At 55.8% G+C, this 21,186-nt stretch overlaps 2 protein-coding genes and 1 long non-coding RNA gene across 29 annotated transcripts in view; 1 reads left to right on the top strand and 2 right to left on the bottom strand.

Annotated features, from left to right (window-relative positions):
- The window catches only part of SMPD3 (sphingomyelin phosphodiesterase 3), an 87,426-nt gene that overhangs the window by 63,171 nt on the left and 3,069 nt on the right, over positions 1-21,186 (top strand). For all 4 annotated transcript variants that reach the window (XM_005655777.4, XM_021094149.2, XM_021094150.2 and 1 more), the window contains exons 3-8: positions 10,061-11,597; positions 16,964-17,039; positions 17,152-17,307; positions 17,879-17,968; positions 18,179-18,242; positions 20,854-21,016. In XM_005655777.4, coding sequence (XP_005655834.1) covers positions 10,278-11,597; positions 16,964-17,039; positions 17,152-17,307; positions 17,879-17,968; positions 18,179-18,242; positions 20,854-21,016 — 1,869 coding nt within the window. In that variant the 5' untranslated portion in view covers positions 10,061-10,277. The remainder of the gene's footprint in view (positions 1-10,060; positions 11,598-16,963; positions 17,040-17,151; positions 17,308-17,878; positions 17,969-18,178; positions 18,243-20,853; positions 21,017-21,186) is intronic.
- LOC146402275 (uncharacterized) lies at positions 9,130-15,768 on the bottom strand. 2 transcript variants are annotated; one of them, XR_014805822.1, is made up of 3 exons: positions 15,622-15,768; positions 12,616-13,911; positions 9,130-12,502 (listed from the first exon to the last, which is right to left on the bottom strand). It is a non-coding gene; the product is annotated as an uncharacterized LOC146402275 (long non-coding RNA). The 2 variants fall into 2 exon arrangements; XR_014805821.1 differs by having other exon boundaries at positions 9,130-12,535; positions 15,622-15,764.
- PRMT7 (protein arginine methyltransferase 7) overlaps positions 16,627-21,186 on the bottom strand; it is a 62,986-nt gene continuing 58,426 nt past the window's right edge. For 16 of the 23 annotated variants that reach the window (XM_021094141.2, XM_021094147.2, XM_021094140.2 and 13 more), the window contains one exon: positions 16,627-18,350. The gene's annotated coding sequence lies outside the window, so the exon portion shown is untranslated. Of the gene's footprint in view, positions 18,351-19,965; positions 20,114-21,186 lie in introns of all 23 variants that reach the window. The other 7 variants (XR_014805705.1, XR_014805704.1, XR_014805698.1 and 4 more) reach the window with 1 other exon arrangement.

Raw genomic sequence — 21,186 nt, 5'->3', positions numbered from 1 at the left:
TCCTCTAGGACTCAGTTTGTTAAATGTTCTTTGCATAGAAAACTTGAGGCTGAATGTGAAATGATTCCCTTCGGAAGAATTTTAGCAAGTCTGTTCCGCTTTAGGGAGGCTTGTTGTCTTCATCTGTGCTCTCTGGTGCCTTGAAATGCCTACACGCTGCTCAGCCGGCCAATCCATTCCAGGAGGAAAGGCTGTGCTTGAAACACAGCTGAACACTGAGTCTGCATAAATCCTACCATTTGTGTGGACTTGTATTTAAAGTTCTACTCCCACAGAAAGTATGTTGTCATTTCTTCTCAAGCAAAGAATGTTCCAAGCCTTGTTCGGCTCATGAACCATTAATAATATCAGCCCTCATGTCAGGAAAGCAGGGACTTTGCTGGGACAGAAGCCTCAAAGGCAGAGTCTGAGAGAAAGGAGATTCCTCCTGGTGCCCCTTCCCTGAGGAGGGATTCTTCTGAGGGTAGAGGTGGCTCTGGCCAGCAGGGAGCTTGCTGGGGGGCTGGCATTCAGCCAGTCACACAGCCGACACCCGGGCTCACCTGAGGCTGGGGAGTTCCGGGATCCCTGGCTTCTGGCTATTTGCCAGGCGAGGCTCAGGCACAAACCTCAGCGCCTGGGCAGGCTCAGTGCTCTTGAGGTAGGAGGCTCAAGCGCATCTAAACGCTCACCTACTGGCACGTGCTCTCCTGATTTGGGCCTTGCTTAAGGTGCGGCCCTGGAGCTGTCCTATCAAAGCCAAGCGGAGCAGACTCTCTGAATAGAGCGATCTCAGACCTGATTTTCATCTCAGAGGAAGCCCTCACCTCTCAGCATCCCCCACCGTGGCCTCGGCCGTCATGAGCACACAAGACAGGCTACAGCCCTGTGGGACTCGGCTTCCAGCAGACTCTCGGCAGACAGATCTGGCTGTAGGCAGGTTCTTGAGACTAATGCGAGGGTACACGGAAGTGAGAGAAGAAGCAGCTCAGGATGGCCCAGACATGGATTTAGGTATCAGCCACCACCCAGCATTCTCCTTAATGGCCCTCTTTTTGGTCACCCATAGATGATTCTGGAATGGGACGCCATAGAGAATAGGGTGGCCAGCTCCTCAAACTCAGCCCCCTCTGGTGATGGGACCCATGCTACCAGAGCAAGTGCCACACATCCCTGCAGCACAAGGTCCTGAACCCAGGGGTACTGCAATTTTAAACACTAGAATGGTTGGGGCACCCTGGCACACATACCTCCGACCTGGCTTGAGAATAGCTTTTCAGTCATGTGAGAATCAACTCCATCTGTGTTTTCTGAGTTCTGAGGTGGAAATGCCGAGGCTGGCTGATTGAAGGAGTGCCACAGAGCTGCTTGCAGCCTGTTCCTATTCTCAGAAACCACGTGACACATTAATAGCTCTCATGGCAAGTTTCTTTTTGAAAATTTTATGGCCCCTCTGCCTGCATCTGGCTTCTGCAGACTTGGCTCACACAAGGAGCTGCAACAGACAGTCCTACCTGGAGGCAGAGGCCCTGGTGTCCCCAGCACCATCCCTGCCCCTCATCTGGGAGAGCAGGGCACCCTCTCTGTCAAGCAACCAAGCACATAAGAAGGAAACTTTGAAGCCTCCAGCTGTATCTCGATGATCCTTGCAGCAAGGAAACTAAAAGTGAAGTAGTAATAAAAATATTACAGTCATCCCTCGGTATCCATGGGGGATTGGTTCCAGAAGCTCCCGCAGATACCCAAATCCAGAGATGCTCTAATCCCTCAGGGTCAGCCATCCATGTATGCAGGTTCCACATCCACAGATAGAGAGGACTGACTGTACTAGAGATGTGGCAGGCACCGTGCTAAGTGCTGTCCATCCACCATGTCCAACTACCCTGAGATCTTCTTACTATGTGTGCTTAACAGATGAGGAAACTATAGCTCAGAGTCAGTTAAGCACCTCCAGCAAGAGGATCTGAACCCGGCATGCCTGACACCAGAGTTTGTGCTTGTAGCATCCGCCCTGTTGTCCCCTGAGCCCGAGGAATGCTCATGGGCACAAACCACAGGCACCGGGTCTTGCCAGGACCTTTGAGGACTTGGAAGGGAGGCCCCCCCTCTGCCCAGTGGTCAGACCAGGGGGTGCCACAGGGGGTTTGCATGGGAGAAACTGCTAAGAATTAAGTTTTAGAAAGACCAAGTAGCACATACATATTAGACAGGATCCTTTTGGTGGCAAGTGACAGAAACTCAACTCAAAGTGTCTAGAGAAAGAAAAGGGTATTTTTTCAACTCATTAATTAGAAACTCTGGGGCTTGTGTTGGGCTCAGGCATAGGGAAATTGGAGCTCAAAGATGTCACCAGGACTTGTCCTTTTTCCTTCCAGCTCTAAGATCCATTTTTCTCTGAACCGGATTCACTCTCCAGGAAGGCTCCAGAAGCTTCCATCTCAGAGAAAATGCAGCTGTCTTTCTAAGGGATCCAGGGAGAGCTAGGGTCATGTGACCATTTAGCTTAGGGTCTAGAGGCTGTGGTGCCAATTGGCCTGGTGTGGGACAGACAAAAGCAAGTCTGCTGCAGTCAGAGAGCTGGAGCAGGCTAGGATTTGGGCCTGTGTTGGTGCTTGAGATGCCACTGGGAGGTCCTGGGCTCGGGGGTTTGGGGGGGCGGGATGCTGATGTGCAAACAAGCATGTACCTGCTTAGAGGGACAGTTGGGGCTATGCAGGGGAGGGAGAGTAGGAAGGGGTAAGGAGGCTGGGGAGGGCTTCAAGGAAGGGGAGGCAGGTGCTTTGGATTTAGAAGGGTGAATAGGCATTTACCTGGCACAGGTACATGGTTGGGAGTTGTCATTACAGCACACGTGTTCGTGCCAGACCCAAGACCCCCGTTCTGCTTCTGGGATGTAGCTTTCGGGATTAGCCTGGGTTTGTCTGATCTACATCACACAGAAAGGCATCCTATCCCATCGTTCTTTCTGTCCTCCCAGCTATGAGTTGACTCCAAGTTTCAGCAGCTCAGAGCTCGTGTTGCCATGCCAACCCCTCCCCAGCAGGCATCCAGGCAGAAATGGGCTGGCTCGATCTCACTGCTGCCAGCAATGTGAGCACATGCGGGTAACTGGACTGGAGCAGTCCTCTCCGGCTTTCCTACAGGAGCCTGGGGCTTGGGTCCTGCTAGACATGAGCCTTTGGACACAAAGAAGACGCAAGGCAGTCCCTCTGCTCCAGGACTCCCAGCCCTGATGCTGGGAAGAAAGGGCTCAGCAGGCATGAGAACCAGATGGAATGGGTGAGGGAGGGTCAGTTCCCTCCCGGCCCAATACAGGGCCACGCCTGATCCTCATCAACTTCCCAGAAGTTCCCCAGGCAAGACTCAGAGATCCCAAAAAACATGGGCTTCCTCACAGGGGCTTGCCTTGGCCAGCAGAACTGGTCCGGCTTACTCACTTTCACACTGCAGGATAAATTCAAAGTCAAAGTCAGCACCCCTAGGTTGGACCCTTTGGGCCTCTGAGGCTCATCTTGGGGACCAGCACACAGGCCAGGTCTGCTTCCCAGGGAGATGGAAGTGGAATGGCTGTCTCACTGCCCGTGTTACCTGGCATCCAATAGCAGAGATCCCGTCCACTGGTCACCCATGAGGGCTGCTGAGGACCCATCTCTCTACCCAGCATCTTCAACATCCCAACAGGACGAGGCCTGGCCAGGCCCTACTCCTGAGAATGCCCTCCTGGGGGATGGTGAATTAGTCCACCCCAGAGCCCTCAGGACAGTGACTCTGATTTGGCTCAGGCCTATGAGCAGTCGGAGTCCCCCTTCCCATGCTGTGGTGGCTGCAGGTCACAGGTTAATGACCAGCAGTCTCAGTGTTGACATGTTGGTGTGAGCTGCTTGCTGTCAATGCCCCAGGCATTGCCTACCTGGGAGTGGCTGCACCTGTGACTTTTCAGGTCCTACTCAGGACCTGACCGGCCACCTCTTCCTCTCCTGTCTGGACTTAGGGTCATCTGGGCTCCCAAACCTCTCACCCGGGTCAACCTGCAAACCGTGGAGCTCTCTGCTCTTCTCTCCATCCTGGCTCCATGGCCCAGGGTCCTTGTCACAGTCAGACCCAGTCCAGCCCTCACTTCAGGGAGAAGAACAAGTCGGTGAAAGCCGGCAGGTCCGACCTAAACAGTGTGGCGGCATCTCTGAAGGTCTGGAGGCCCTGCAGGTCAGTCAGGGGCCTAGAGGTTCAGTGGGTTGGCTCAGGCTGCCCTCAGAACAGCACAGAGAACCAGCCTGTCCTGTCTTCGAACTCCACCAAGTTTCCAGGTCGGGAAGAGCAAACAGGGTACCTAGGGCCCAACCTCAGGGGAAGAGTGGTCAGGGAGGTCCTGCTAAGAGCAGGGGAGGTAGGGGAGAAAATGGGGCAGCCAGGTTAGCAGCCTGGCCCCCTTTAATCCTCGTGACAATCCTGGGGACAGGTTTTGCTACTCCATGTCGTAGATAATGAGACAGAGGCTCAATGAGCCTGACTCCAGCGCCAGAATTTCATTCAGGTCAGCCCGCCCCATGAGCCCAAGCTGAGCATTGAACACTGCAGCGGAGAGATGGGGTCTCACCGCACCTGGTAATGACAGAGGATTTACTTCCAGAAGCCCTCTCTTGGGCACTGCGTAGATCCCCACACTGACCCCAGGGCTCAGGAGTGACCGTGAGGACCTGAGGGTGTCTGGGACTCTGGAACAGCTCTGGAGACCATGGTATTGGGGCAGAAGTCATCCCAAGCAACCCTGGAAGCCACACACCAGGATTCGCAATGGAGATAAGCCCCAGGTTGGCTGTCAGCTTTAAAACAGGAACCTGAGGAGTTCCCGTCATGGCTCAGTGGTTAATGAATCCGACTAGGAACCAATGAGGCTGCGGGTTGGATCCCTGGCCTTGCTCAGTGGGTTAAGGATCCGGCGTTGGCCTGAGCTGTGGTATAGGCCGGCAGCCACAGTTCCAATTAGACCCCTAGCCTGGGAACCTCCATATGCCACAGGTACAACCCTAGAAAAGACAAAATAAGTGAATAAATAAACAGAAAATAAAAAATAAAATAGGAACCTGAGGCATTCTCTTGTGGCGCTGTGGGTTAAGGATCCAGTGTTGTCACCGCAGTGGCTTGGCTCACTGCTCTGGTGCAAGTTTGGTGCCTTCCACATGCCGTGGGTATGGCAAAAAAAAATAAAACAAATAAAAATCAGTCAGTAAAACAGGGACATGGGAGAGCAATCCAGCCTGCAGAGTTGACCGGCAACAGCTTAGCACACACGGCCTTTCAGGGACCTGTCAGCCCCATCAGAAATGCCCATGGTGGACTTCATGGCAAAGGTGCCAGCCCCTGGACACGGAAGCAGAGAACTGGGGTCAGGGGAGGCAGGTGGTCTCCCCTGGGAGGCAGACCTGGGCTGGGCGAGAAGGCGCTGGGGCAGGGGGCGCAGGCTGGGCGGCTGTGCACCGCTCCCCCCGCCCTGCCAGCCCTCCGAGGACCCTCTGCTTCTCTGAGAGGCTGCCACCCTCCACTGTTTAACTTCGCTCTCCTCTTTTGTGGGGAAAGTGTAGATCAGACTAATTAATGTGTTGTTGTTTGTTTACCCTCCTTTCATTTCACTGAAACAAAATAATTAACCAAAGAGCTTTAGAAATCGGCTCCATTGGTGGCAATCCCTTTTGTGTCAACTGTGCCAGCAGCTTCTGTGGGTAGATGCAGGGACCTCGTGCGGGAGCAGGGCAGGTGGGCAGCACCTGGAGGCTCCTTCTGGCCAGGGAACTGCAGGACGGGAGACAGGTGGACAAGGGATCCAGAGGAGCTGTGAAGGGCCAGGATGGCGGGCAGGAAGGGCTGGGGCACTCGGGGCTACCACATCTTGGAGGATCGCCGTGGTGGCCACCTCTGCCCGTCGGCCCTCTGGACTGCCTGCCACCTCCATCCCATCAATGCCTGAATTGGGACAAGAAACATTCCTCTGTGCAGCCTGGGGGAGGCAGAAAGGTCAGACCCACCACTCGCCCCCACTGCAGGCTGAGCTGGGAAGGGAATTGCCTGGAAGGGTTTCTGGGGCCACAGCAGGAGCAAGGAGGACCCAGGGCAGCTGAAGAGGGACACCCTCCCCTCAAAAGCCCCATCTCAGCTAACAGCAGATCCCACCCTGATCAGCCAGTGTTGAGGATGAGCCACACAGGACAGAAGGGTTAAGAATTTCTCTCTGAGAGTTCCCATCGTGGCTCAGCGGAAACAAATCCAACTAGGAACCATGAGGCTGCAGGTTCAATCCCTGGCCTCGCTCAGTGGGTTAAGGATCTGGCATTGCCGTGAGCTATGGTGTAGGTCGCAGATCATGGCTTGGATCTGGCATTGCTGTGTCTCTGGCGTAGGCCAGCGGCTACAGCTCCGATTCGACCCCTAGCCTGGGAACCTACATATGCCGCTCTCTGGAATCCTTTTAAGAAGCGAGGCTGCATTTACCTCTGACCCATGATGCAGCTATGGCCACTCCATGGCCACAGGCCAGTTCTGCTGGGAGGGCAGCAAGGTGTGAACAGAACACCCTCTCCTCCCAAATCCTTTCTCCAGAGTCATCAGGACAGCCAGGGCCCGGCCATGCCGGACTCCTAACAACATGGTGTGACAGTGCACCTGGGAGGGCAGGGGGCAGACAACCCCAGCCGCTCCGCCTTCGCAGCCTCTCAGCCTGGACACAGCAAGGCTCATTCTTCCTCAGTCAGGCCCTCGGCTCAGCCAGACAGTCCCAGTGGAATTCTGCTTTTGGGATCCAGGTATTAAACAGCCTCAGTTCCTGCCTGGATGACAGCGCAGAGTAGAGAGGGTTTGGGGGTCCCAGGCAGCCCTGGGTGAGTCAAGGAAGACCCCTCCCACCCCCAAAGGTAGCATCTCAGCTGGCCCCAGAAGAGTAAGGCATTGCTGTAGACCATGCAGCAGGGGGCTTTCAGGCAGAGAGCCCAGCAGGGGCAGAGGCCTGGAGACCAGACAGCAGCATGCGTCTGAGGCAATGGAGGAGCCCAGGTGTGGGCTGGGGAGGAAAGAGGCCCGTGAGGCAGGAGCACAAAGGGCCCCGGACAGAGAAAGAGAGAGTGGACTTTGTCCCCTGAGACAGTGAGACCACCAAAGGGAGAATATAATCAGATGGTTTTGAAAGCTCCATCCGACTGTGGATTCAGGGCTTGTGGCCTGAGCCTGAGCACAGGAGGACAGCGCCAGGTGGGGCAGGCACTCAGGTGAGGATGGTGTTGTCTGGGCTGGTGGCCTCAGGTCCTCTTCCACATAGAAGAGGAAGAAAGAGTGAAGGGAGACTTGGGAGGGGTCCTGCTCTGTGACATGTGACACCCAGGGGGCCCAGGGTCCCCAGGAGTCTGGCCTTGGTAAGAACTGCAGGTGCTGCCGGCAGCTGGGGTGGCTCCCTCCCACCCACAGGGATAGGACCTGCATCTCTTGATCTGGGTGCAGTTGGTTCAGGCGGCCGTGCCCTCTCCTGTGGCTCTCACTCCAGCCAGTCCGAAGCTGCGGGCTCCACACCATGACGTGTGCCCATCAGGCTGGGTGGGCAACCGAGTAGGCTGTCACCCCAACTTCAGGTTAAATTCAAATGAAATTGCTGGGATTTTAAAGAAAGAACAAGTGAGTATGTCAGATGGCAGGTGTGGACTCCCTGGATAGCCAATAGCTCCCCAAGCCCTGAGCCTCAAGCGCTAGGCCACAGAGGTGATAGCTCTGCTGGGGCTTAAAGGAGACTGCAAGCACAGAGGGTCAGCAAGTTCTCCAACTTCAGCCACTGTCTATGAAATTGGTAAACCAGCCTGGCCTGAGCTCACAGGGCCCCTGCAGCAGCTGACCACAAGTTCAAGGCCATCAGGGTTAGGCCACGTCCATCCCGGGTGAGAGGGCAGTGGCAAAGGCACTGGCTGGGTCTGAGGCTGCAGGACAGCACGCGGTAAGGAAGGTACTGGGGCATCTCTGGCCTCACCCCCTTCCTCGGCAGTGAGCCTCACTGCTCACACCTGAGTGAGGGGCGCCTGGTCAGATGCCTGTGGTCTGAGTGGACACACCTGCTTCTTTGAAACGTAACCTTCTAGTGTTTGCTTGAAAGTGACTCCTTCCGAAGACAGTAACATCTTCGTAAAAACGGGTTCTCCAGAACCAGCCACAGCCACCAGGTTAGGTTCATCTTTAGACATTTAGCTGTTTCAGAGTGAACCCACCACCCCCATGTCAGATGGTGGCTGCAGGAGTACAACTGGGTGGCTGAAACTCCCCCTCCTTACGCCTTGAGGCCGACTGACCAACATTCACCCACACATCTCCTGGGCTTCTGCTGGTGCAGCCCTGGGTTCCCTGGTGCCCTCAGTGCTGCCCCTTCTTTCAAGAAATCCCTAGTTCTTCTGGGGAGGCCACCTCATCCCATGAGCATCTGTGATCTAGAATTGCAGAGACCAGGCCAGAGATAAGGGGCACGGGAGCCCCACTGGAGGTACCTACCTACGCCACCTAGCAAGGGGGACTTTTGCATCTGGCTGAGGAGTGATTTCTAAGCTGAGTCTTAGAGGGAGGAAGTGAGCGAGACGAGGAGCAGAGGAAATGGCAGGGCACAGCCAGGAAACCACATCACAAAGCAGGCTGGGGCTGCAGACAGGGGCCGGGGAGGGGGGGGGGCGGTGCTGGCTGAGGAGATGAAACGCCCAATAAGGGCTGAGCAAGGCCTCAGCATCTGTGACAAGGTCCGATTAGACAGAGTTCCTCGCCACTGTGTGGAAGATGGCCTGACGGGGAAGAGGCTGGGAAAGCTGGTGATGTGTGACGCAGTCCTGGACCAGCACAGGCGGTCCAGGGGGGCTTGGGTGGGTAGGAGGGACTGATGGGACATGGGGACTGAGGGAGGGTAGAGGCTAGATGACAGCGAGGTCCTGCCTGGGGTGACCAGGGAGGCAGGAAGAAGAGAGGGTGTGGGGCCGAGATAGATGGTCTTGTGGGCTCAGACCCCTAAGGTGCAGGGGCAGAAGCAGGGCTGGGCCGGTGAGACAGTGAGCAGAAAATGAGTCCCCCGGCTAATCTGGTCATGAAAACTCTGGGCTATGCTATACCAGCTTCACCATAGAATGACCACCCTTGGCTCCTGGAGGCTGGGTAAACTTTCCAGACTCTTTATTGATTCGACATTCAGCACAATGCATGCACCTGCAGCCTCTCCCAGGTGGGGCCCTGGGCCTGCTCTAAGACCCACATCAGCTCCCGCACGGGCTGGGTTGGACTCGTTGTGGTAGCTGTCGGCCTCAGCTGGGCTCTGGGGCTGTGTCTCAGAGGCTTAGAGGACAAGCTTGGACCAGACCCTAAAAGCCTCAGGGAGCTTCTTCAAAAGTTACAGGGACCATCAGGGGCCCCTCTAACTGGGTAACTCTGATCATTCTGGAACTTGGGAAGGCCCAGGCTGTATCTGGATCCTCATCAGAAAGGAATTTCTGCTGGGGGTTAGCAGGAGTGGGATGCCAGAGAAGGTCTAATGCTGTAGGCTGGGGCACAGTGAGAGCCTGGTTGTGGGGGGACTCTCCTCTCAGGGCTCCTGCCAGCCACACTCCCCTTCACCCCAGGATGCTCTGGCCCTTTTCTGTGCAGTTTGTTCCCTCACTGTCCTGACCAGTGGTTGCTCAGTGACAGCTGGCTGTGTTTGCAGCTCCTCTGCTCAGACTCACCCCTCGCCAGTTCTAAACACACCCCTGACCCCTGACAGGCTTCAGGCTGCTCTGGGCCAGTGTCAGGCCCAAGCATCCTCCAGGATCCCTCAAATCCTGGGCCAGTTTCCAAGCAATTAGGTTACAAGGTCAAAATGGCCAGCCAGAGGGAGTCATGTCACCAAACACACACAGGCAAACGCAGTGCGCCAAGCCAGCTCCTGGCCCCAAATGCCCCATGTGAAGTTGCCAGCTCCGGCATGGTCCTTGGAACAATCTTGCTTGTGTCAGGGGAGGCAGGAATGGGATGAGCAGGGCAATGGCCCCAGCATCCGACATGCTCCCCTCCAAATGAATATAAGCCCACTCACTTTGTTTTGCAGGTTCTCCAGCAGGCCTTGGTGGCCCAGCATGGCCCACTGAGGTCAACCATGACTGGCTGGCAGACACGTGCCACTGACCACCCAAAGTCACAACTCACCAGGAGGTGACCCCTCCCTCCTGCGGTCACCACTCGCCCGCCCCGCCCCACCCAGGAAAGTGCCTGCGCCGTCAGGGACACCATGTAGTAGGGCCGGCTGCGGCATCCAATGAGCTGCGATGGTTTTGTACACGACCCCCTTTCCCAACAGCTGTCTGTCTGCCCTGCACGCTGTGTCCTGGGCCCTCATCTTCCCATGCTACTGGCTGGCGGACCGGCTCCTGGCCTCCTTCATACCCACCACCTACGAGAAGCGCCAGCGGGCAGACGACCCGTGCTACCTCCAGCTGCTCTGCACCCTGCTCTTCACCCCTGTCTACCTGGCCCTCCTGGTTGCCTCACTGCCCTTTGCATTCCTTGGGTTCCTCCTCTGGTCACCCCTGCAGTCTGCCCGCCGGCCCTACATCTACTCCCGGCTGGAGGACAAGGGCTCGGCCGGAGGGGTGGCCCTGCTCAATGAATGGAAGGGCACAGGTCCTGGCAAAAGCTTCTGCTTCGCCACCGCCAACCTCTGCCTCCTCCCCGACTCACTGGCCAGGCTCAACAATGTTTTCAACACCCAAGCCCGGGCCAAAGAGATCGGGCAGAGAATCCGCAATGGGGCCAGTAGGCCTCAGATCAAAATCTACATCGACTCACCCACCAACACCTCCATTAGTGCGGCCAGCTTCAGCAGTCTGGTGTCACCACAGGGCAGTGATGGCGTGGCACGGGGTGTCCCTGGGAGCATTAAGAGGACTGCCTCTGTGGAGTACAAGGGTGACAGCGGGCGTCACGCCAGCGATGAGGCTGCCAACGGCCTAGCCTCTGGGGACCCAGCAGACGGCGGCTGCCTTGAAGATGCCTGCATTGTGCGCATCAGTGGCGACGAAGGAGGCCGGCCCCCAGAAGCCATCGACCCCCCTGCTGGGGGCCAGGCCAGGAACGGGGCCAGCGGGGGCCCACGAGGCCAGACACCCAACCACAGTCAGCAGGATGGGGACTCGGGGAGCCTGGGCAGCCCCTCCGCCTCCAGGGAGTCCCTGGTGAAGGCACGGGCCGGGGCCGACGGCGGCAGCGGGGAGCCGGGCGCCAACAACAAGCTCCCATACAAGGCCTCGGTGGTGAAGAAGGCAGCCGCGCGCAGGAGGCGGCACCCAGACGAGGCCTTTGACCATGAGGTCTCAGCCTTCTTTCCCGCCAACCTGGACTTCCTGTGCCTGCAGGAGGTGTTTGACAAGCGGGCGGCTGCCAAGTTGAAAGAGCAGCTGCACGGCTATTTCGAATACATCCTCTATGATGTCGGGGTCTATGGCTGCCACGGCTGCTGCAGCTTCAAGTGTCTCAACAGTGGCCTCTTCTTTGCCAGCCGCTACCCCATCATGGACGTGGCCTATCACTGTTACCCCAACGGGCGCTTGTCCGACAGCCTGGCCTCGAAGGGAGCGCTGTATCTCAAGGTAGGAGGCCTCGGCCAGCAGGTCCCAGAACCGGGGGCGGGGGGCGGGCTGCAGCCAGAGGTCTTCACTCTCCCAGAGGGCAGGGGCAGACAAGGCCTTTCATGGAGCCGAACTGGAGAAGAGCTCAGGGGTAAGAGCGAGGCTCCAGGCTGGGTGATCTCAGGCCAGTTCCTCAGATCTCTGAGCCACCATTTCCCCACCTGTAAAGTGGGGGCAATGCAGAGCCTACTCACATGATGGGGAACGGTGCGTGTGCAGCCAGGCTCGGGAGGTTCTCACAGAGCTGGTGTGAAGGTAGCAGGCAGTGATTAAGAGGTGGAGGCGGCAGGGAGCCCCTTCTCTGAATCACTGCAGACAAACAGTCGTAGGCAGGCAGGCAGGCAGGGCTCTCAGGCTCCAGCCCGTTATCATACCCACCCCCTCCGGCCAACAGCCTCACTGGCCAGGACACCCTCTCCCTCCCGGCTGTCACGCAGCTGCCACACCAGGGACTCTGCCCACCAGCCAGAGGCTTCACTTCCATAGTCACTAATTAAAGTGAATCATAATTATTTCTGCTAATTTGGATGCAACTGGAGGAGTTTTTAGACCATGGTAATTTGGTCATTACACATTATCTTCTACTGAGCCTGATACGCTCAGCATGTCCACTTTCTGCTCTCTATTCAAAAGCTGCTCTTGGTGCGTCCAGAGTTTGAAGTACCGTTTGGCCAGCTGCTACAGAACAGGGCTTTCTGCCCCCAGAGGCAGCAGCTGCTGTGTTGTGGCTTGTGGGTTCTCTCCATACTCCCCTCAAGACTTTTCAATTCCCCTAGAAGGGGTCTGTGAGTGGAGGGGGGCCGGTGTGGCTCTTATGGAGGCCCAGCGTGGTGAGGCTGTCATTCCCAGATCAAACTGCACTCAGTCTGTCCAAGAAAGTGCTCTGGTCAGCCAAGCTCCTGCCAGGGGTGAGAGCCCAGGTGGAGGGTCTGCACGGAGTCTGCTGGAGCCAGGGCCCCACCCCCGTGCCCAGACCTACTCCTGTTGCTCCGGCCTTTGCGTAGCACCGCAGGTACCGAAGCTGGGGTCCTGGCTCCCCATTCACAGCCCGAGATGCTGAAATTGAAGGCACTCCTCTTGGAGGAGGGCCAGCCTCCCCATTTTGACATACGGTTCATCAGTGTTCTGTTCCATGGATGTATTTTTGTCTCAGCAGCCAGAGTGACTTTCTGGGGAAGGAGGGGACGTGTTGTCAGGCTTGTGGGTGGGGAGAACACACCCTCTCCCACCTGCCCATCCTACAACAGAGGGCTCAGAGGCCAGGGTCCCCTCCAACCCCACCCCCAGTCCACATGCCCCCTCCTCATCACTCTCCTTGGTCTGGTACCTCAACTCCCATGCGCACCAGGATCAAAAGTCTCCTAGGGACAACCCCTCTGCTGCAGGCTTTCCTCCCACCCCTTACCTCTCTGGCCGATCCTTCCAGGTCCCTTGTATCCTGCCCATCCCTTAAATGCTGATGCTCCCTTGACCTCCTGGATCTAAAACTAGGTTGCAAATATGTTTAGTTTGGTCCACACCATTAAAAACTTTGTGTTGGCCAACATTTAAAAATCAAGCTATTTCATATAAAATCCAATCTGCAACCTCTCACCTCACCTTGGCAGATCTGGCAGCACCAGGCCTGCTGCACTCTGCCCAGCTCTCTGCCCTCACTGAGGGCTGGCAGCCCCCAGAGGAGGGTGGCCACACTGGCCTTTTTATTTCTGAGTGGTTACCATAACCAGCCAGCCCCAGGCGCCTGCCCCAGGGAAGTGACTCTGTTTCCACACTTGCTGAGGACTCGCTTGCCCTGAACCCAATGGATCCACCCAGGCTCCCGATTTCACTTTCCAGGTACGTCTGTGTCCAGCCCATATCTCCACAGAGTGGCTCTCTCACGGCCCAGGCCGCCTTTCCTCTGCCCCCACCAGATGTTTTGGGCTGTGCCCCCTGTTTCTAACTTGTCCTCCTCATGTGATGGGTCTGATTCCTATTACCCTCTTCTGCTGTGCTGGGAAGAAGCCCAGCCTTCACCCAGGCCCCTCCACCCTCCCCGGGCTCTGCTCCAGCTGCACCCCCAGGGGCCTCCATGTGTGCCCCCATGGTCCTGACTGCTCCTGGGTGGCGTTTCCTCAGCAGCATCCAGCACAAGCCAGCTTTCCCTCATGGGTTCCTCAGCCCTCGTCCTGGGTGTCTTGTCTCCGTCTCTCCCATTAGACAGAACTAGCGTGGAGCCATCGTGCCCGGCACAGCAGACCCAACTGCCTCTGGTGGCAAGAGCAGGCCTGTTTCCCTGCATGGAGGAGTGAAATGAGTGAGGTTTCCAGAGCCAGGCCAGCCCCGGAAGGGCCTGGGGGCTGGAAAGATTCTGGCCTGGCTGCATGGAAGGCAGCACCCTTCACCTGGGACTCCCCTTCCAACTCTGCCTCCTCGTTTACTCTAGGAGCTTCCCATTCTCAAGGAAAGCGTCTTTTCCTGTTGCCAAGACACCCTGAGAAGGGGGGACAGGAATGACTTCTGCCTCACAAGCGAGCCAGATTCTGGGCCCTGCTCTATTGACAGTCTTTGCCCACCAGGACTAAAGGCACAACCTCTCGGAATGATTGTTTGTTTTTGCAAGAGAAACATGAGCCTCTGTGGCTCCTGAGGACTCAAGCCGGGAATCAATAAGTCCCAGCACATAATAAAGTGGATCTTGGTGAGCTGACAGGACTGACTGAAGCTGGGCAGGGGGCGGGAGGAGTTGAGATACCTCACGCTGCATGTCTTCCCTCTCCTTAGCAGCAGGGCCAAGTGGTGCCTCCCTGCACTTGCCCCAGTCCCTGCCCAGGACTCAGCACAGGCAGGTGACATGAAGTGCTGAATGACTGTGGGGCTTACGCGCTAAAAGCATCAAATAGGTGGCTACTGAAAAGCCCGGCTCAGTCACCAGGAGCTCAGAAAGCAGCATAGAGCAGGGGTGGAATGGGGTATAGGTCACAAACACCAGATTTGAGCATCAGATTTGAATCGCCCTCAGTCACCAGAGCCTCATGGCCCCGGCCAATGATGATGTATTTTCAGTATAATCTCCATGGTTGTTGTAAGGATCTAGTAAGGCCGAGTCCATGAAGCACTAAGTGACGGTGCTCACAGCATGAATGTTGAGCAAGGAACAGACTTCTGGCCTGAGGAATGCAGAGGGGAAAGCTCCATCATGTGCCCTTTGGGGACACTGTGGTTTTAAAACTGTTGTGTTTTTGCAACAGGGGAACCAAAGGTGTGTGATTTCCAAGGCATTCCAGGGGAGAGGGTACCACTGAGCCAAGGTCTGGGTCTGGAATATGGGCAAGAAGTGAATGGTGAACAAGCGAATTTTTAAACAGCCCCAAATATAGGCCCATTATCAAGTAACCAGTCATCCATCCACTTGGGCACTGGAAAAGGAAAGATGTGCATCCATCCGCACTAGGGAAGGGGATGAAGAACTGCAGAAAGCTAAGGGTGATGATGCAAAAGTCCCCGTGGATGAGAACAGTGCCAACCTAACTTCGGCAGCAAAAACCAGGATGGAAGCCTCCGGAGGCTCTCAGAGCAGAGAATGAGTCCAGGCCACTGTTAGCTAGAGGACAGGCAGTGCTGTGCTCAGCAGATGCCAGGTACACCTGCCCTGCTGCTGCACACACCTCAGCCAAGAACTGGCCTCTATGGTCACCCTCCCTGGACACATCCTGGGGTCCAGGGACTCGTCATCATAGAAAACCCGGTCTGGAATAGATTAGCGAAGTTTGGGGAAGACAGCTGAGGCTCAGATGGGAGGAAAAGGAAAGCCAGAGAGGAAGAGGATGAGGAGCCAACTAGAGGCCTCTGGGAAAGGCACTCAGGGATGGTCTCAGGAGGAGGCGGGAGGCACTCTCCCACCACGGTCTCTAGCAGAGGGCTTGAGAGAGCCAGCAGGCTGGGTGGCCAACCCTCCCCTCCCCAACCACAGGCAGACAAGAGCTCAGGCTTGCCCCAGGCTTACCACTGGGTGCAGAGTTTTCTGTGCTGTACGTGTGAGATGCTCATTTTCATCTGCCAACCTGTGGAGACGGCCTGCCAGGGTCACCTGCAGCTGGGCAGGGAGTCAGGGAGCAGCTTTCAGCCCCACTCTACCCGCCAGGGACTCTGTCTGGAGTGAAGGAAGTGATCAGGAGGCAGACTGAGATGGGGGAGAGAAGAGTGTGAAGAGGCCCCTGTGGAGGGAGGCAGACTGGACTCGGGATGGAGGCTTGGAGTGCCTAGGGTCAGCCCATGACATGGATGCCATGGAGAAAATGGACACAGCTGTCATCCCAGATGGGGGACTAATGGGGACCATAGCCAAAAGGCAAATAAAATGATTACTCATAAAGCCAGAGGGGCAGAGACTGGGAAGAGAGAGCAGTGGGCAGGGTTTGACGCCTCTCACAGTGGAGGAGGGTGGTGGGCTTTGCAGGTGGCCCCTCACAGAGGGGAGCCTTAGACTTCAGAGAAATGGGCTCCAGGGTATGGTCCCTGGAGGGTGTGTGACCAAGGAGAGGAAGAAAGAGTGGACAAGGAACTGAGGGGCTGGTGCTTGAGGGTCATCCATGTGAACATTCTGGTCACCAGGAGATAGCAGGGGCTTGGGGAGGAAATCTGTGGAGATTTCTGCATCTCTACTCTACAAAGCCTTGCACGACACGCCTTGGGGGTTTGGAATGGAAATGCTATAAAACTGGAGAGTTCCCGTCATGGCACAGTGGTTACCGAATCCGATTAGGAACCATGAGGTTGCGGGTTTGATGCCTGGCCTTGCTCAATGGGTTAACGATCCAGCGTTGCCATGAGCTGTGGTGTAGGTCGCAGATGCGGCTCGGATACCATGTTGCTGTGACTCTGGTGTAGGCCGGCAGATATAGCTCCGATTGGACCCCTAGCCTGGGAACCTCCATATACCACAGAAGAGGCCCTAGAAATGGCAAAAAGACGAAAATTCAAAAAAAAAGAAAAAAGAAATGCTATAAAATTGGGTTGTGATGATCGTTGTACAATCATAAATGTAATGAAATTCATTAAAAGAAAGAAAAATAATACAAAGCCCTGCATGAACTGTTGGTGGTATCACCGTGGCATAGGCCGGCGTTTCTTCATGTATATTCCCACGTTGGACCAGAAGCTTCTAGAAGCAGGTCATGTGCTGGTCCTCACTGGGCCCAAGTCTAGCCAGAAGCTGACAGAGATGGGCTTCTGAGGGTTTGAGCTGGCAGTTTGGAGGGGGAGGGGGTGTCACAGGTGTCCCTTTGTACTCCGAGCAACAATAGCTCATAGGCCTTGTCACCAACACCTCCCCTCTTCCCTCACAGGTGCAGGTGGGAAGCACACCTCAGGACCAAAGAATTGTCGGGTACATCTCCTGCACACACCTGCATGCCCTGCCAGGTAGGGCCCAGGGGCCCGTGCTTCAGGGGTGGGGAATGTCCCTTTAGAGGGTGGGATTGGCCTGGCTGGGGTCTGGCTGTAGCTACATCATCTCTTTGTGGTTCTGTCCCAGAGGACAGTGACATTCGGTGTGAGCAGCTGAACATGCTTCAGGACTGGCTGGCTGATTTCCGAAAATCTACCTCCTCGTCCAGCACAGCCAACCCCGAGGAGCTGGTGGCATTTGACATCATCTGCGGAGATTTTAACTTTGACAACTGCTCCTCTGGTGAGGCGTGCTCCTCCCCGTTAGGGTTGGCCACCGGGGGAGGCGTGGGCTCCAGTCAAGGCTGGCAAGACTGGGGTTAGGTTAGGCAGCTTGAAGAACTTCCTGCTCCTCAGGAGCAGGGGGGTGGGACATTTAATAAGACTATGATTCTTCTGCCCCTGAGAAATCCTAGAATGAGAAGAACTCTGCCTAGAAAGCTCAGAGGCCACTTTGCTGGAAAAAAAAGAGATCTCCTACAGATGAACCTCTGGCAGGGAAGGCTGGGAGCCTGTGAAAGCCTAAGGGCAGGTCAGCTAATGGTACTCACCAAGTCATTGTTCACCTCTCACTCTTCACCAGGCACAATTCTAACAGCTCTGGTGGAGGGGGTGGCAGTCTCAAGGACACAGAAACCCAGTGACAGATGATCATAGATCCATCTGTCTGGGACTAGAGACCCTATCCAGAGCCAGTTACCCAAGGGACAGGGACTCAGTGACTCTGGTCAGATTGGAACCCAAGGCAGGTGGCCCTCTAGCACAGGGCAGACATCCCAAGTCTCTCAGCACTCCTTCCCTCTCTCCCTGCACAGATGATAAGCTGGAGCAACAGCACTCCCTGTTTACACGCTACAAGGACCCTTGCCGCCTCGGGCCGGGGGAGGAGAAGCCATGGGCTATCGGTGAGCTGGGGCGGCGGGGGGTGGGGGGGGTGGGGGATTGAGACTGAGGAGCACTGGAGCCCCAGCAAGACCCCACTGCTGCGGGGAGGGGGACACTCAGCTGCCGGGCCAGCAGAAGCCCCTGCTTCCCCTCCTGCCCCAGGGAGGCAGCCCTCCTCAAGGGTGGCTGAGCCCTGCCTTCAGTGACCACTCTTGTCCCCTTGTCCCCAGGTACCCTTTTGGACAAGGATGGTCTCTACGATGAGGAAGTGTGCACCCCTGACAATCTGCAAAAGTAAGCTCCAGCTCCCAGCTGCTGTGGTCAGGCGGGGTAGGCAGATCCAGGTGGCTCCCAGGTCTGGGATGAGCACCAAGCCCGAACTCAGGTGTGGCGAGATGGGCCCTGTGGGAGACAAGAGGGCACAGCTCTGTAGAAGGACACCTGTGAGTCAGCCATACAATGAGACACCAACATCAAATGCTTTCACTGACATGTGGAATCTGAAAAAAGGACAGACTAAACTTCTTTGCAGAACAGATGCTGACTCACAGACACTGAAAAACTTACGGTCTCCAAAGGGGACCGTTTCGGGGGTGGGGGGATATGCTTGGGTTGTGGGATGGAAATCCTGTGAAACTGGATTGTTACAATCATTATACAACTACAGATATGAGGGGAAAAAAAAAAAAAAGGACACCTGTGAGAGCCTCAGGGGCTTGGGCTGGGGTGCATGGAGGCCATGGCGGCCCTCACATCCCAGGGCTGTCCTTACCAAGGAGAAGCCTCTGAGTAAGTATGGGGCCATTTTGTCTTTTTTTTGCCTTTTGTTCTTAGGGCTGAACCGTGGCTTATGGAGGTTCCCAGGCTAGGGGTCCAATCGGAGCTGTAGTGGCCAGCCTACGCCAGAGACACAGCAATGGGGGATCCAAGCCACGTCTATGACCTACACCTCAGGTCACGGCAACACCGGATCCTTAACCCACTGAGCGAGGCCAGGGATGGAACCTGCATCCTCATGGCTACTAGTCGGGGTCATTAACCACCGAGCCACAACGAGAGTTCCAGGCTGGGGGCCCTGAGGTGGCATTTCCTACACCAACACCCAGAGTCCGGGCCCACTCTACCAGAGCCTGCCCGAGCCCCAGCCTGCCTTGGGCACAGGAGGAAGGAGCAGAATCTCCCAGGTCAAGAGACCCTTATGCAAGAGCCCTAGGGACCGTGTCTGCTATGGCAGCTCGTAACCACCAATTAGGCAAAAAGAGAGCTAACACAAGCCAGTCATTTTCAAAGTAGAGACAGCTCCATCCCAGCCAAACTATATTCTTGAACCCGACGAGACTTCCATGAAGGACACATTTGAGGCCAGCAGCAGAGCCAATTCATCACTCACAGCCTGAGACTGCACAGTCACAGTGATGGCTCTTTGTAGCTAATTTGGGACAATTAATTAGATTATAGACTAAATTTGAAACATCATCCTATGCCGAAAAAATTATCTTTTTATGAGATGATGATTTAAAAATGACTATCCCTAACTCTTAGCTCACTGATGCTGGAATTCATTATAAAAGGCAAAGGACAGTAATTGATTACATTCCTGAGATGTAGTGATGTTCTGCACATCATTGGTGTATCTATCTCAAGGCTGATAAAGATCTTGCAGAAATCCCTATTTACTGGCTGTGCCTGTCCAGGTGTCCTGTCCATCTATCCAGGCAAGCCAATGCAGTGTCTCTTGGTGGCTATACCTCTTGCCCTAGAAGTTGGCCTGCACCCCTGCTCTGTGCTGGGGTGTCCCTTGAAGCCTCCTCCCCATTGGTGCTTGGGCTCTGAAGGAAACCCGGCAGGAAGCAGACTGCAGACAAGGAGTCAGAAGACCCAGGATCAGGGTGTGACATTCCACCTGAGCACCCTGCCCTCCCTGTAGAACTATGACCAGCAGTTAATCACCCATATTCATTTCCTTCCTGAGAAACAGGACCATAGCTACATCCCACCTGTTCCTATCTTGACACACCTGATCCCCAAAGTGTGCTGGGGCCACAGCCATCATTCTTATATTAGAGGACGAAATGGAGACTCAGAGGTTTGATGGCACAGCAACTCAGGGACAGACAGATGCAGTCCTGGGATGGGGTCTGGGTGCTCTCCTGGCTCCCAATGATCTGAAACAAGAGTCATGGAGGAAACTGGGCGTGGTGGTTGTTCCAGAACAGAAGGGTTCCAGTGGTTCACTGCAAAGACAAAGTTCTCCAAAAGAGAACCCCACTAGCTCAGAGCAGAACCCCATCCCGAAGAGAGTGGGGGAAATTCTCTCCCTAGCTCGGTCACAGGCTCTGGGTGGTGCCAACATCCTGTTCAGAAAGAGAAAGTAGAGGAGTTCCCGTTGTGGCTCAGCAGAAACAAATCCAACTAACATCCATGAGGACATGGGTTCGATCCCTGGCCTCGCTCAGTGGGTCGGGGATTTGGCATTGCTGTGAGCTGTGGTGTAGCTCATAGACAAGGCTCAGGTCCTGCATTGCTGTGGCCATGGCGCAGGCCAACAGCTGTAGCTCCGATTCAACCCCTAGCCTGGGAACTTCCATATGCCGCAAGTGTGGCCCTAAAAAGCCAAAAAAAAAAAAAAAAAAAAAAAAAAAGTAAAGTAGGAGCTGGCCAGCTTGAGGTGGACATGGGACACTCCTGGGCAGATTCTAGAGTGGCCCAGTTCAGTCAGGGACTTGCAGGCTTGGACTCGGGCTCCTTCCATCCCAGTCCCTTTTTGGGCTCACAGGGAAGACAAATCTTAAATGCAGGGGTTTGGTCTGACCTGGGGGTGGAATATGGCTCCACCACACTTAGGACCCGGGGCCAGGGCTGGGCCAAGGCTGACCTTGCCTTCCTGTGCTTTCTGTGTGAGCAGGGTCTTGGAGAGCGAGGAAGGTCGCCGGGAGTACCTCGCCTTCCCCACCAGCAAGAGCCCTGGGGGTGGCCAGAAAGGACGCAAGGACCTGCTGAAGGGCAACGGCAGGCGCATCGACTACATGCTTCACGGGGAGGAGGGGCTGTGCCCAGACTGGAAAGCTGTGAGTCTGGGGCTGGACTGGGCAGCCAAGCTGTGCATGTAGATAGGGGACCCTGTGCCCTGCACCCCTTAGCAGCACTAAGCTCTCCCCTGAAAATGGGACGAGCCAGTCCAGGAGGCCTTTGGGGCCCATGGATCCCCCTAACCCTCTGCTTTCGGCAAGGTCCAGGC

This window comes from Sus scrofa, chromosome 6 (assembly GCF_054392235.1).
Source record: "Sus scrofa isolate SSC_HxYL_T2T_F1_AM1 chromosome 6, Sscrofa_HxYL_maternal_Yorkshire_Landrace_v2.0, whole genome shotgun sequence".
NCBI classification, from domain to species: Eukaryota; Metazoa; Chordata; class Mammalia; order Artiodactyla; family Suidae; genus Sus; species Sus scrofa.
This window is presented reverse-complemented; position numbering and strand designations above follow the sequence as displayed.